This window comes from Ursus americanus, chromosome 17 (genome assembly GCF_024610735.1).
Source record: "Ursus americanus isolate L20-20 chromosome 17, mUrsAme1.1.p, whole genome shotgun sequence".
Classification (NCBI taxonomy): Eukaryota; Metazoa; Chordata; class Mammalia; order Carnivora; family Ursidae; genus Ursus; species Ursus americanus.
Window position 1 is genome coordinate 17,293,327 of NC_142143.1, and position 15,986 is coordinate 17,309,312.

The 15,986-nt window shown below is 40.2% G+C and overlaps 1 protein-coding gene across 5 annotated transcripts in view; it reads right to left on the minus strand.

Annotated features, from left to right (window-relative positions):
- Positions 1 to 15,986, minus strand: part of TXNRD1 (thioredoxin reductase 1) — a 188,624-nt gene that overhangs the window by 87,638 nt on the left and 85,000 nt on the right. For 4 of the 5 annotated variants that reach the window (XM_087868798.1, XM_087868797.1, XM_087868796.1 and 1 more), the window contains 4 exons: positions 15,249 to 15,405; positions 9,325 to 9,432; positions 6,831 to 6,926; positions 3,110 to 3,244 (listed from right to left, as the gene is read on the minus strand). In XM_087868798.1, the coding sequence (XP_087724924.1) occupies positions 3,110 to 3,244; positions 6,831 to 6,926; positions 9,325 to 9,432; positions 15,249 to 15,405 (496 nt within the window). The remainder of the gene's footprint in view (positions 1 to 3,109; positions 3,245 to 6,830; positions 6,927 to 9,324; positions 9,433 to 15,248; positions 15,406 to 15,986) is intronic. The other variant, XM_087868794.1, reaches the window with a different exon arrangement.

Here is a 15,986-nt window from a genome sequence, read left to right on the forward strand (position 1 = left end):
AAAATTCTATGTCCGATACCATAGAAGGGACAAGCAAGTGGAATACCATTTGCATAGCGGTGTCTCGGAGGCACACTGGTTGGGTTTGAATCCTAGTTCTGTCAGTTCCAAGCTGGAGAACCATGGACAAGTTATTCAACCTCCCTATCCTCCATTTCCCCATCTGTCAAATGGAGCTACAACTGCCCCCGACCCACGGAATTCTTGTAAGGACTTTGTAGACAGCAGAGTGCCTGACACACAGAGGAAAGCCTGATGAAAGTCAGCACTATCTGTGGTTCCCTGGAACCTGCTTCTGCTGCCGCTTCCTGCTTCAAGCCACAGCTGTCAATCACTCCCACTTCTTCCCTCTCCCACTTACCGTCAGTTGGCAAGCACCATAAAGCCCACCTCCTATTTCTCTCCCAAATGTATCAAGGTCTCTCGATGTCCAGTACCTCCTCCTCTCTTACTTCTGGATGTGCCTGCTGTGGTCCAGTAAGTCCAATGCCACAAAACAGTCAGGGATTTCTCTCCACGTGCATCTGATCACGTAACCCCCGCGCTAGCCTTCTCCCAGCAGAACCCTCATGCCCCCAGGATAAAGCCCAAACACCCTGCCTTGGTTTACAAGGCCATGACCTTCCTACCTACTTCTCTAGCATAATTTTTTTTCACCTCTCTCTGGGCTCTTCAAGCTCCAGATACTGAGGACCTTCCCGTTCCGTGAAGGAACACGCTCTCTCCCACAGGGGCCAGGTCTTTGGTATCCCCTCTGACTGGCTAACTATGAACACATTCTACTCGTCATGGACGAGAACTACCTCCTCAACCGTCCTGCCCAGCATCCCTACGCCAGACACCACTTTGGACCGACCCTGATCTGGGGGCCCCTCACACTGAACTGCAAACGGTCCTTCACTCAGTGGCCTCCTGCTCTTCCTTAATCTCATCTTAAACCACTGCTCTAGCCCCACAAGTGCCCAGCACAATGCTACACACATAACTGCACAACAAATGTGTTTGCAGAGTGACAGAGCCCCCAATTTTTCTCTCATTAATCAACCACCAGCTTGGAAAAAAAAAAAATTTGAAGCCTTATCAAATCAGAGAAAGTTTCAGCCTCCAAGCTTCAAAGTCATAAGAGAACCAACAGATGGAGCCACACAGCAGCAAATGCTTACGAAGGCCCCCAGATGCGCCAGCTGTATCAGCGAGAACAGGCCTTTGGCTGACCTCCCTGCAGCAGAGCCTCGGGAAGATGCCTGCCTCTTCGGCGCATCTCTCTGCCCAGCTGGCAGCCATCCTGCCAGATGCCACCCACTCGCCACTGCTGGGCCATCACACAACACAACCACGCGGGTGGGGCAGTCAGTCTTTTTACCAGTCCATTGAGACCTAAACTCAGATTTAAAAAGTTAGACACTCACATATCTAAGTTGAGAAGTCATCTTTTCATCCATGTCAGAGATGACTGCTACAGTTTTTAGAAACCAATCCAAGATAAAGTTTTAAATACACTCACTGTTGTGGGTTAAGTCTCCCAGAAAGATATGCTCAAGTCCTAGCCCCCGGTACCTGTTAACACGACCTTATTTGGATAAGGTCAGCTGGACTGAGCAGGCCCTAATCCAACGGCTGATGTCCTAATAAAGGGAATCCAGGCCCAAACACGCAGGACGCAAGGCCATGCACGTGAAGACGGAAGCAGAGATTGCAGCAACGCAGGACTGAGCCAGGACAGCCAAGGGCTGCCAGCAACCACCAAGAGCTGGAAGAGGCCAGGCAAGATTCTTCTCGAGAGCCTTGAGAGGGAGCGTGGCCCTAACACCTTGATTGCAGACTTCCAGACTCCAGAACTACGCAAGAATAAACCTCTGTTGTGTTAGGCCACCCGGTGTGGGGCACTTGGTTATGTCAGCTTGATCTTCTTAAAGCATCATATTATATGCTAATATTTATCACACTGAAAGTGTTTTTGAAAGAAACGAAGTTAGTTGCTTCCTTCCCTAAGCGATAGTCATTACACCGAACAAAAAACACATATTATACTTTTTTTAAGAGCTTCAATCTGGACTCTTTTCAATGCTGGGGTCATATTTTTAGAAGTTTAGTTTTATTTCACAAAAACAGCCGTTTTCTATGAATAACAAACGCCCTGGTCACTAAACATGTTAATATTTCATGCTTCCATCCCAGCCAGGTGCATATTAATACAGAGGAGGGCCCTATCCCTAATCATAGAAAAGGCAAAGCAGAAAGAAAAAAGAAAAATCTTTCCAGGTCTTGAAGCCGACAGTCTGACACTCAGCAGAGTACAGCTGTGCGAGGGCAAAAAGAACAAAGACCAACCAGGTAACAGGCCGCAGAATGAAATCGGGCACGAGCGCGCACACGTGTGTGTAAGTACACGCCCTCCCTGGAAACCATGGACTCTGGTGGCCAGATAACAGCTACAGTTTTCAGCTCCATAGCTACGCTGGTCTAACACAGCTACCTCCTCCAACCTTCACCATGGTCTCCAAAGTAGGCACACTTTTGGTTGCCAAGGCCTGCTTCACAGTAAGCACGACAATATCCAACTCTTGCACGATCCCGGACAAGCACGAACAAATACTGACACCCAGAGGCCCAGAGCAGTCAACTTTCACTTCTCCTGTCATTTTTGCTTGATCTTTTAAGAGCATCACTTTCAAATCTCATCTTTTGATACCAAAACTAAAAAGGGAGACAACATCATTTAGCCTTGGGGTAGCTCTGGGATAAAAGGATTGAAGCTCTTTCTGGGTATGAATGGCACTAGTCACTGACTGCCCTGAAAATAATTTAGGAGGCGTGATAAAAAATTTAAGGCACAGCTCTGTAAATAAATCACTGCCATCATTTATACCATTAGCATGAAACTACTATCCAGTTCACGCGAGGAACAAAGGTATTTGAAAAAGGAAAAATTGCTTCTAGAGACAAGGTTCCTTTTGAGGTATTAGATCATGAATTAAACTGTAAGGAGGTCCAGAAGTAGCCCAACTACAGCAGAAAGACAGTAACGTCAGAGTCCTGGACTTGCCACTTGCAAGCCAGGTGCTGTTGTGCACTTTAAAACAGAGCTGTCAAGGTGCAGGGGACCCACCTCTGCACACACGGGGTGGATTCCGATGGTGCTGTCCAGCTGCTTTTTGGTCAGTCCACACTTGAGGGCAGCTGCAAAGCCTTGTGTCACTTCTCCAGCATTTGGACCCAGTACGTGGAAGCCCACAACACGTTCCTAAGATGTAAAATAAAGAATAGGGTTATACTGATTCTTTCCCCCTTAACAACCTAGAATATGAACCTAGTCTATTCTAAAAAACCCTGTTCAGAAATGATCAAAGACTTCATTAACACTTGCTAAAAGTGATTTACGCTGAAGATACTCCAACATGGCCCAGTGGAGTGTGGTGTTACAGCAAACAAGAAGGGAGACACAGGAGCCGGCCTTGAGCGATAAGGAAGAAAATCATTAAAAGCAAACATGTCTGCAACTCCATAAGTACCAAAACATTCTGGAAAATGTTTTCAAAGGGCAGTTCTGTCCTCATCTCCTCTGTCTGGTTGTCTCAGAGCTCCAGATACACTATTTGCGATAGCTGTAACATTTAAAAGCAGTCATTTCGGGGTGCCTGGCTGGCTCAGTCAGTAGAGCATGCAACTCTTGATACCTTGGGGTTGTGCATTTGAGCCCCACGTTGGGTGTAGAGATTACTTTCAAAAAGTAAAAATCTACGGTCACCTCGGAGGCACAGTCGGTTAAAGCGTCCAACTCTTGGTTTAGGCTCAGGTCATGATCTCGGGGTTGTAAGGTTGAGCCTCACGTTGAGTTCTACGCTCAGCATAGAATCTGCTTGGGTTTCCCTCTCTCCCTCTCCCTAGCATCACCCACTCTCTCACTCTCTCTCTCAAATAACTAAGTCTTTTTAAAAAATTAAAATTGGAAAAAAATAAATAGAAACAGTTGTTTAAATTTAAAAATCATTTCAACTAAGGCTTTGGGGTTAGACAGCACAGTTAGACTTAAGACTCTTCCAATCTGAAAACATTGCTGAGACCAACAGAAAAATGCTGGCAACTCTGAATAAACTCTGAATCCCGGACTCCAGCTACCTCTGCCAAGGGCAAAGAAATCTGATGCATTCTGATGTTCAGACTGCGTGACAGAGCTCTACTATCTAGCCCAACCTCCTTACCACAGATAAGGCAACTCAGGCTGCGCCGCGCACAGCCTTATCTAAGGTTCAGTCGCTGCCTGGAAAACAATCAGGAAGGTCGTCCTGTTGCCGAAGTACTGTAATATATCCCTCGTTGAACTCTTAACGCTGCTCATCCTGCCCATCGGGGGTTTAGCATATGGATAAAGCACCAAACACACTGCACTTAAAATACACTAGCTTTACGTTTAATAATATGGATAGATTCAAAGAAAGAGATTTTTTAAAAAGTTGCAGGCTTCTATTTTTAGCTGAGGATATCTTAAGCCACGATGCTTAATGTTTATGGCTACATAATAGGCAGCAAATGTAAAAAAGTAACCAGATGAGACACTCACTTCAAAACAGTGTTGCGTCTGGGGCAAGGGGTAAAGAGTATGAGATTGAGAAGGAATACAAAAGACTACACAGGCATAGGGTAATGCTAAAGAGCATGGGATCTACACCGCCTGGGATTAGGTAAGTGCCATTAACTAGGTAAGTGACCTGAGCACAATTACTTAACCTCCACGTGCTTCAGTTTCCTCACCAACAGAAAGGGGATAATAAGAGTACACACCTCACAGGATTGTAAAAGAATTAACCAAGTTAATACATGTAAACCTCCAAGTACTGCGCGGTGCATGGTACAGAGTAAGTGCCTGTTATAAATTTCCTCTGTGATGGTTTCTCTCTTACTAGAGAAAAGCTCTGAAGCAAACACACCAAAATGTTAACATTCATTGAAACTGGATGGTGGGTACTTTCCCTATCTTCCTGTAAATGTCAAATATTTCATATAAAAGAACAGCATATGAAAAGAATAAAAACCTAGCAGATAATAAACACTGGGAAAACCAAGCACAGGTAGACACTGTGAAGCGGCTGACTCAAAATGAATAAAGCATATGCCCCAAGGATGGTCAAGTTCTAGAAGCATGCTTTTGTCTAAGATTGCTCATGACAAAAGAACAATGACAAGTATTCATCTTTTCTAATACTACCTTTGTCTATGAAAATAATCAAAAATGGTATTACCCTCCTTACGGCCTCAACTATTTTAATTAAGATGGGTTCATTAGTAGTGGAAACTATTTTTCATATTATATTTAGAAAGTGTTATTTGAGGGGCACTTGGGTGGCTTAGTCAGTTAAGCATCTGCCTCCAGCTCAGGTCACGATCCCAGGGTCCAGGGAGCCCACTTCTGCTGCTCGCCCTACTTGTGCTCTCTCTTGCTCTCTCTCTCTCACATGCTCTCTCTCAAATAATCTTTTTTTTTTTCTTAAAGCGTTATTTGAACAAATGACACAACAGTGACAAAAAAGACAAACCGCATACAGTTAAAACAGACTTGCTTGGTCTGAAGGAAAATGTGGAGGTTTCATTGATTGCTAAATGCAACATGCAACTGAACTCTCTCTTGCTAGAGGCAGATATCAGACAGCCAGTGAGGACATCAGACATTTTCTCCTTTCGTCTACAGCAGCATGATAGCTAACGTGTTTTAATAATAAAACCTGTATCTGCAAAGGAAAAAATTGCATAAAATTGTTCTTTACGTCAACTGCATCCTCACACATTCACTTATTAAATGCATCCAGGATGGCCTTTTTTGTAGAAGATCCAAGTTTCCCTGCACTACTGTCTGAAGCAGTAGTTTCTCAACAGGATACGTGGCTTAATTATATTCAAATCGCAAAACAAGAAAAGTGTGAGTTTATTTGGCTTTTAACCATGGATTCTTTAGCATGATTTACATTTTTACTCAGGCCTTTTTTTTTTTAAAGGTAAGATCCCAGCTAAGTTAAAAATACCAGTTCTCATCAGATTTAATCCACAAGTATGTGTGTGCATACATGTGTTCTGAGTATGGGACTAGCAGCCAAAAAAGAAAACCAAGCATGTCTTCAATCACTTTGTAGGTATGGAAACAAGTCCTTGAGGTCAAGGAGTCTGCCCACAGGCATTTAGTTACCGGCTGTTACATGCAGCAGCCCGCAATGAAATCTTAAATCGGAACCCAATTAAGAGCTCTTCCCCGTTACACCTTTTTCATTAGCGCCAGCAGCCCAGGATACAAAGGTGTGTTCCTCCTGTTCTTTTATATTTTCTCATTATTTCTAGAAGTCACTGACTTCATGGCTTCCCTTTCATGAACACACACAGTTCTCAAGTTGCCTCTGTGGTCTGCGCTTGGCAAGGTCGTGCCGGCCATGTGCAGGGCCCTGTGCTGCTGACGCTGAGTGCAGACCAAGGAGCGTCACCATGGCCCTTGCCTTCAGTGTCCACGCGGCTGGGCAGACCAACATGTAAAATACTAAAGGAATGCAATGTCCATCATGTGATCAAAACAGAACTACATGTTAAAAACACAATGAGGGGCGCCTGGGCAGCGCAGTTGTTAAGCGTCTGCCTTCGGCTCAGGGCGTGATCCCAGCATTGTGGGATCGAGCCCCACATCAGGCTCCTCCGCTGGGAGCCTGCTTCCTCCTCTCCTACTCCCCCTGCTGTGTTCCCTCTCTCGCTGGCTGGCTCTCTCTGTCAAATAAATAAATAAAATCTTAAAAAAAAAAAAAAAAAAACAATGAAATTACTGGAAAAAAGGATTCAATGAGGATTTCACTTACATTGTCATTGATATTACAGACTATTTTTGCATAACATTTGTTGTTATCTCTTGATGGAATCGTCCACTCCAATGGCCAGAAGTAACTATGGTAAACCTGAGAAGATATACACACAATTTAAGACCCATTATCTTAAGAAGTATGTTTGTCAAACACCAGCCGTGGATTAAAAACATTGGAAGCTCTTTGATACTTAGACTTTCATTAAGCAATAAAACTCATGGAATAAATAGGAATTTGGTCAGAAGATAAATAACCTTAAACTTGTCAGGCCCCTTTGCTATAAGCTCATCCCTTAATTATATCTCAACCTCGGAATAGTAAACCTTAAGTAATAATAACAACAAAAAGCAAGCAAATGAGAGAAAGAAGCCAGGTAATTACTTGCTGTCTTACATCAAAAAAACAAAAGAAAAAAGAAATAAAAAAAACCTAACACTATCTTGCATAGGAATGACAACTTTGGGCAAGAAACAAGTAAGGTGCCAGGAACAATTATAGCAATTATCCAGTTCCTTGCTTGATGCTGCCAAAGACATTCCTATTTTGGCATTATTCACCAAAAGCAATGAAGAAGAGAAGGAGGGAGGGAGGGAGGGAAGATGAGAGGTGGAAGGACGCAAGTATCTTGACTGATGCTTCATGAACTTAAGCGTGGGTGACTACAGGGATTTTTTTTCCACCTGAAGCTGCTAGCCTCAATTCAAAACATATATGGTTGGCTCCCTTTTAAAAACATACTGATTATGTAGCCATTATAATAAGTGTTCTTTGATGCTGTAATACAATGTGAAATTTTTTAAAAATGTGGGTTACAAAACTGATATATAGTGTCATAGTATCGCAACAATTATACAGGGAAATGATGAATAAAGAAATTACCCCAAATTGCTAACATCTGTGCTACAGATATAAGTTTATGGGTAACTGTTTCCTATTTCCATTTTCAAAATTTCAACCCAAATGCATTACTTTTATTTTTTCTTTTTTTGAAGATTTTATTTGAGAGAGAGAGAGAGAGATAATGAGAGAGAGCACAAGCGGGGAGGAGAGAGAGAAGCAGGCTCTCTGCTGAGCAGGCAGCCCAATGTGGTGCTCGATCCCAGGACCCTGGGATCATGACCTGAGCTGAAGGCAGATGCTTAACCGACTGAGCCACCCAGGTACCCCAAATGCATTACTTTATTAATGAAAAATGCAAATTCTAATAAAATGAAAGCCAAAGCTTGCCAAGAAATATGGAATATACATTAAGAATCTTAAAACATAAGAAACGTTTGATAGGAATCTATATTCAGAACATAACCAGAGAAATACAGTGAATTATGAAGATGTTCACTGTCCTATTTTTACAGCATCCAAAAATACATGTCATTTTTAAAAATGCTGTTTTTAGGGTGAAATGCTCATGACCTAACATTAACTGTAAAACAGAACACAAACTGCACATAACTTAATGACACTTAAAAAAAAATAAGACGTATGTACCTACAATTATGCATACACACATATGTACATATATACAATATACAAACACATAAACACTTAGAAAGAGACTAAAAGGAAATACGCCAAAATATTAACAGCAGTGATCTCTTCATGAATTACAATTTCCTTTTTTTATATTTTCCTAATATTTCAAACTTCCTATAATGAGGATATACTATTTTTATAATCAGAAAATGCTACTCCCGTGGTACTAATAGGCCAAGATATTACATGTTACTGCTAATGTGTATAATAATAAAAAAGATTAAGAGATTTAAAATAGGCTTTTATATCATAAAATTTACTCTGATTTACAATCTGGTTCTCTGGAAGGTTTTACTAGAAAGTTTTTTCCTGAATGAGTTAAAGCAGCAGTCCCTTTCGGTGGCACTGTGTACACAAAAATAATGTATTTCATATGCCTGTCCCTCAACCGTGGCAAAGTTAGAAGAGGGTAAGGGTACAAAAAAACCCAACTGTCACAAATAGAATGGTCAAAATGTTGTTAATTTTTAGTCGTCTTCTTTGAATTTTCCTGTATTTTTCGTATTTCCAACAATATTGTTTTAATAATAAAAGGAACCAATAAAAGTGGCTTCAAAAAATAGAAGGAAGTATTACTGGGTCAGCTGACAAGACTGAAAAACGGAAGGAAGATCATATACAAGTATTCTATCAACATTAAACTTCCTAAAAGTGGTAACTGTAACGTGGTTACTTAAGAAATAGCCTGTTCGCAAGAAACACACACTGAAGAATTTAGGAGTAAAGGGGCATTTAACTTCCTTTCAAAAGGTGCAGGGAAAAACATAGACACAGAGAGATAAAAAGAGAATATGAAAAGTATAAAACCAATGGGCAAAATGTTGACAATACATGAATCTGGATTACAGGTTAACGAAAGGTCTTTGTACAATTTTTCACCTTTTCTGTATGCTTGAAATTACTTTTAATTTTGAACAAAAATCAGCTGTAACTTAACATAGGCATAAAGAATATAACTTACCTCAATATTTTCTTCCCCGAACGTCTCCACAGCTTTCTCCTCAGAAAGCCCACAGGCACCATATTCCAAAGGAGTAAACACAGTTGTTGGAACATTTTCATAGTCACACTGTTTCAAAATGAAGAAAAGAATCAAGACAGGAGAAATTATAACTCAAAAAAGGGTATACATCAAAAACGTTCAAAATCAAGAGGGGAAAGCAGACTAACAAATTTCTACCAAAAGTATGGGAAGTCACAACCCCAGGTATAAACCTACTACACTGGGAACCATTAACTCATGTGACAGTTGTAATAGAGGTTTGAAGTCTGGCAAGACCAGTCATGAATAAATTCGTGTGCCTTCTCCATCCATCTACCAACTGAGGTTAATGACAAGGACACACTTTTCCTCCCTTTATAAAGCAGCCAAAAACAAGACGAGTGTACCCCATGCTAATAGTCTCATATTGGTGACAGGAATTAATAGACTTCTTTGGAAAATCCATTAGGTAATACTGATTAAGAGCCATAAAAACATTCTTTACCTCTGTGCCAAGAAGCCCACTCTTAGAAATCTATAATAACAATTCACTGTATAGAAAAGGCTCCATGCACTGCATGAGCACTGCTGCAGTCCTCCTCAACAGTGCGAAGATATTGAGCGTCTTTCAAATGCGAATAGGAAAGCGGTTCTACAGCATGTACTCTCAGTGTAAACCCTTGGAATTCTGAATCAAAAGTACAGGCAGACATCCACAGACAGCCATCATGGTGTATCAGGGACCAGAATGACCTTCCTGCTTTCAACAATGAGAAAACCAAAGAGCAGGCAACACTTTCAGACACTGGACAACAGGCAGTGCAGAACTGTGATCCCTGACAGAAGGGAAACAAATGAGGCGAGTCCAGTGATTTCTCATTTACTGTCCAGAGCAGTCAGGACTGGGTGCAAGAGGAGGGAACTCAGAGCCCAGCAGTCTCTCTGAGTTATGGAGATTGAGACCACAGTTCAGCAGAGTCAGGGTGGCCCAAAGCTGCAGGGCAGAGCCCAAGAGTGTAGAGCTGCACAAAAGAACTCTTGAGATCTGCAGAAATTTGGGCTGAGAACTGATCTGTCAATGTGTCAAAGGAGGTACTCAAGGGCGAGGAGAGAACCACTGGAAAGCAGAAAGCAAGAGGCCCCCAAGTGACCAGAGCTCTTACAGGACTGGAAATAGCTCCTGTTCCCTCAAGCCAGAGTAGAAAGACTTCATAAATAAGGGGAATGGGGTAGAGTTCTCCAAAGGGCATCGGTTTAGCAGTGGAACTAAATCAGCCCTAGATAAAAGGTGGCTATTGACAGACCCTAAAAAAGCACAAAAGCAAGTTTTACAAAAGGATAAACTAATTATACATAACTTAATGGGCTGCCAGAACAAAATCCAGCACTGCATAAAGGAATTCAATAAAACCAGCACCCAACAACGTAAATGTACAATGTCCACATCCATCCAAAATAACAAGACATGCAAAGGAGCAACAACATATGAGCCAATACCAAGAGAAAAATCAATGAACACAACCAGACACTGAAGACGAGATGATAAAATTATCAGAGGACATTCAATAAGCTATCATAAATATGTTCTGTATATTCAAGCAGTTAACCTGCTGAGGAGAGAAACGGAAAACATTTTAAATAAATAAAACTTGTAGAGATGAAAAAAACTACTTGAAGTGCAAACTACACAATATGGAAGTAATAGCCTTAGTGCAGAAGATCAGTGAACTTGAAGATATCACAACAGGTTACAGCACAGAAACGGGGGAAAGAACATGAAAAGAGCATCAGAAGACTCACAGGATAATACTGAGCGAACCAAATCTGATGAAAAGGATAAACAGATAAATCCAAGAATCTTGACAAATCCTAAGCAGAATATAAGGAAAATCATGCCAAGACATGCAATAATTCAGCAGTAGTTGCTAAAACACAGTGATAAAAGCAAATTTTATAAAGAACAAAGATAAAAATGATTGTATACTTGTGTTCAGAATCCATGCAACCAAAAGATAACAGACAAATCATTAAATATTTAAAGAAACACAGTAAATTTAGAACTCTATATTCAGCAAAAAAGATCTTCCAAAAAAATGGAGGCAAAATAAACTTAAAAAACAAACAAACAACAAAGAGTAGAAAAGGAATTCACCAGGAGCAGACGTGCACTAAATAACTGTTAAAGGAAATTCTTCAGGCAGAAAACTGTGTATCAGATGGAAATCTAGATCCATATAAGAGACAAGTTTGTCCTGGGTTCCAAAATGCAAGTTCCAGTGGACTTAAATGGGCTGCTGTGGCCTCGCCTAGGAAGTGTAATCCTTGTTTCTAACACTTCCATTTGGAGAATACACTTCGCAGTTTTCACAACATCACCTTAATGAACTTTTAGAATACAACCTATTCTGAAGTTGAAGATATGTGTACTGTGGCTTCTCTATGGTTTTCACATAAAATATTTTATACATAATATATATAATATATAATTTATAAATATATATAAATATATTAAAAAAATAAATATAGGGGTTCCTGGGTGGCACAGCGGTTAAGCGTCTGCCTTCGGCTCAGGGCGTGATCCCGGCGTTATGGGATCGAGCCCCACATCAGGCTCCTCCGCTAGGAGCCTGCTTCTTCCTCTCCCACTCCCCCTGCTTGTGTTCCCTTTCTCGCTGGCTGTCTCTATCTCTGTCGAATAAATAAATAAAATCTTTAAAAAATAAATAAATACAATATATAAATATGTATTATATATTTTATATATAAATATATATTATATATTTTATATATAAATATATATTATATATAATATTTTGTATTTATATATAAATATATATTTTTTTATTTTTTAAGTAGGCTCCACACACAACACGGGGCTCGAACTCACGACTCTGAGATCAAGAGTTGCATGCTCTACCGACTGAGCCAGGCAGACACCCCAAAAATATTCTATATATACTATAAAACTGAGCTAATAAATAACAGTACCACTTTAATAATAAAGGTGCTAATGTTTACTCTTTGTAAAAACAAAGTATTTGAAGTGTTTGAGAGCAATTCTAAAAAGATCCAAGAGACAACTGGTCATTCTGCTGCTGTGTCCATCATACTGTGTTTTAAACTGGTATGTGTGTCTTATCATGTGGCTTTTTAAACAAAGGGCTTAGAGGAATGTCTGTCATCTACAGGCTGACTCAGCTTTACAGTCTGGTTCTCTACCAGTTTTTGAAATGATAAAAACTTTTTTTTCCTTCCCTTCACAGTTTCCAAAAAATGGAATATTTAGCTTATTTGATGGCAAATATTTTTAAGTTTCGAAAGTTTAATTACTATTAAATGTTAAAAAGCTTCGTTTAATTTTCCCAATGTATTTTCCACTTTTTTATTTAGGAAAATTATGTGTTACAGAGATGTTTGCAAATTGGTAGATTCTTTAAGCCTTGAGATATCTTTCCTATTCCATCCCTTACTCTTCTATAATCTATACTTCCTGAGTCTTCTTTCTTAGGCAATAAATCGCCATGATTAAGACAGCGATACCTACAATCAGAAGTGGACTTCATCTATGCTTCATCCGCCTCCTCCCAGCCTCGTGACCTCGCACAGTTACCTAATTTCCCCGTACTATGTCATCAACCTCGCCGCTGCCCCGAGGCTGAATGAGATAAGGCTTACAAAGCACTTAGCACAGAGCCAAGCATGTCGCAAGCACTCACACGTGTCGCAAGCACTCACACGTAGCGCTTTGTCTCCTTTCCTCCCAACGCTCTTGTGAAGCAGTGAGGAATAGATGACAGCAATTTTGGAGGACGGCACTAACACCCACAATTCAATCTGGGCTCCCTTAAAATCCCATAATGGATTTAACTCAGCCAGGTGTTGATGTTAAGCTAAACTTTTCAACAGAAGAAATCTCCGAGAGCTTCTCCTTTAGAAGGAGGGCAGGCATGGATTCTCTCACCTTCTCAGGTATGTGGTAACGTTCTCATTAATACACGTTGGGCAAAATTAGAGATTATGCAGTTGCTTTAAAAAAATAAAAGTGTGTGATTTCCCCAAATACATTTAACCTAGATATCTATTGGCATTTCGACTTCATTTACTATATTAAAGGACAGACCAGTGAGATTTCAAACTCAGAGATCTGAGCAGCGCCTGTTTATATTTTCCTGTTCAGTAAAGCATTTGTCTTATTATTAGAGTTAGGCTAAAAATAAGGGAAAAAACAAAACAGAACAACAAAAAAAGTCCTTTAATTTCGACTTACATTAAATTCTGATGTTGATAAAGCTTAAGGCACTTAAAGAAAAAATTTGCTCTACCTGGCAGAGAACAAACTACAGTACCATGCCCCCACATGGAAGGCCACGGATGTCCAAAGTAGGTGCAAAGATTCATTAAAGGTTTTTAAGAATTTTTTGCTACTTAATTTCAACTTTATTTAGAAGCAAATTTTTGCATGTGCCTCTTTTGGTTATTTGCGGGTATATAAAAATATCTCCATTTTAGGAAAACAGAAAGATACAAGGTCAAGAACAAATTCAATGCATCTCAAGCTATATTTCTAGATACCCTTTTTCTTGGCTTACCAAATACTCAAAAATTGCAACAACGAATACAAGACGTAACTCATTCAAAAAAGTAAATTTATCCCAAATAGTAATAATAACCAGCTGCTTTCCCTGGATGATCAGACAATCTGGAATTCAAAACCCTTTTTGGCCTCAATCTTGTTAATTTCAAAATAGAGGATCTTGTTATGCCACTATCGAAACTAACCCCAGGTACATCTGAAATGCCAGTCACGAATTTTACTAGCAGTATTCTTTGAGGTTTCAATTACTGTAACCAGCCTAGATCAACCCATGGTGATTTATGTGTAAGGAAAATGGGAAAATGGGCAGTGACTAAGTTCTTTACAATCAATGTTCCTGGAATCCTTTCCAAGTAATTAATTAGGGAGGAAATGTTGATAATGGGAAAGGCTATGCACGTATGAGAGCAGGGAATAACACACAGGAAATCTCAGTACCTTCCTCTCAGTTTTGCTGTGAACCTGTAACTGCTCCAAAAACCCATCTTAAAAAATTAGAGTCTGTTTATTCTTGCCATCTAGTCCCATGAAACACACCTAAGAGCTTCAATTTCCTACATTGACTTAAAAAAAAAAAATCACTTTAGAACATTAATATAACACATTAAACATTCCAAGAGCGGAAGACATATTTTTAAAAAGGGCAGGGTAATAAAGCCTGAATATTGGTTTAAACAGCTTTGCACACTGACATTATTACCTAGATCCCCAAATCCTTTTATAGCCTAGACAGGTGCCATAAAAGGATTTAGAAAACTATACTTAAATTGGTAATAATGAAATTAATGTAAAATGCAACTATTATGCGTGTATGGAATGTAACAGTGCTGAAACTTGATTAATCAAGCTCATTTTATTCCCAGTGTGATTCCAAGAATGACAATTTTCAAAATAAAGTCACAAAAGTACAGCAGTCTTAACAATGTCTTGTTTGGAATACAGTTAATAAAGCACCTCTAGGATGCTGTCAGGAAGACAGCTAAATTATTCAAGACCTGGAAAACATCACAGCTACCCCTAACTAGGGAACTGGTAGTATTAAAAACAGTATCAATAATGGGGCGCCTGGGTGGCTCAGTCAGTTAAGTGTTCAACTCTTGGTTTTGGCTCAGGTCGTGATCTCATGGGTCGTGGGACTGAGCCCTGTGTAGGGCTCCACGCCCAATAGAGTCTGCTTGAGATTCATTCTTTCCCTTTGGCCCTCCCTCACTCGTGCACGTGTGCACACTCTCTCTCTCAAATAAATAAATATTTAAAAAAAAAAAAAAACCCCAAAAACAGCATCAGTAGGTGTCAGCCACAAACTCACCTTCACATTGGAGCCAGCATAAAGCCTCTGAGCCAGCAATCTTCCTGCCTGGATTGCTACTGGAGTGAGCTCCAGTTTCCCCTCCAATATATCGCCAATGGCATAGATATAAGGCACATTGGTCTGCTCTTCATCTGTGACAGGTATTTTTCCAGTCCTGAAAATTCATTCAGTTAAAATCATCAATTACCACTATTAAGCAGAACAAAATCTCCTTTCTCCCAAAGAAGCCCAAAACTGTGATTCTAGCTAAGAGCAACGTTCTAATGTATTAACTTAAAAATACATACATACAGGGGCGCCTGAGTGGCTCAGTCGGTTAAACAACCGACTCTTGATTTTAGCTCAGGTCATGATCTCAGGGTTGTGAGATCAACCCCTGCATCAGGTTCCATGCTAAGCGCAAAGTCTGCTTAAGATTCTGTCTCTCCCTCTGCCTCTCCCTACCACACCACCCCCCCACACATTCTCTCTTAAAACAAACAAAAAACATACATACATAAAATTAAATAAAATATAATAAAATAAAAATTTTTTAAAATACACAAAAAGCTTAGAGACAATTCTGGAATAAGAAAACTGTAAGAAACTCTGGCAGACAACTACAACAGTGGTTAAGAATATGCAGATTCTAGGGGTGCCTGGCTGGCTCAGTGGAGGAGCGTGTGACTCTTGATCTTGGGGTTGTGTGAGCCCCATGATGGGTGTAGAGATTACTTAAATAAATAAAACTTGAAA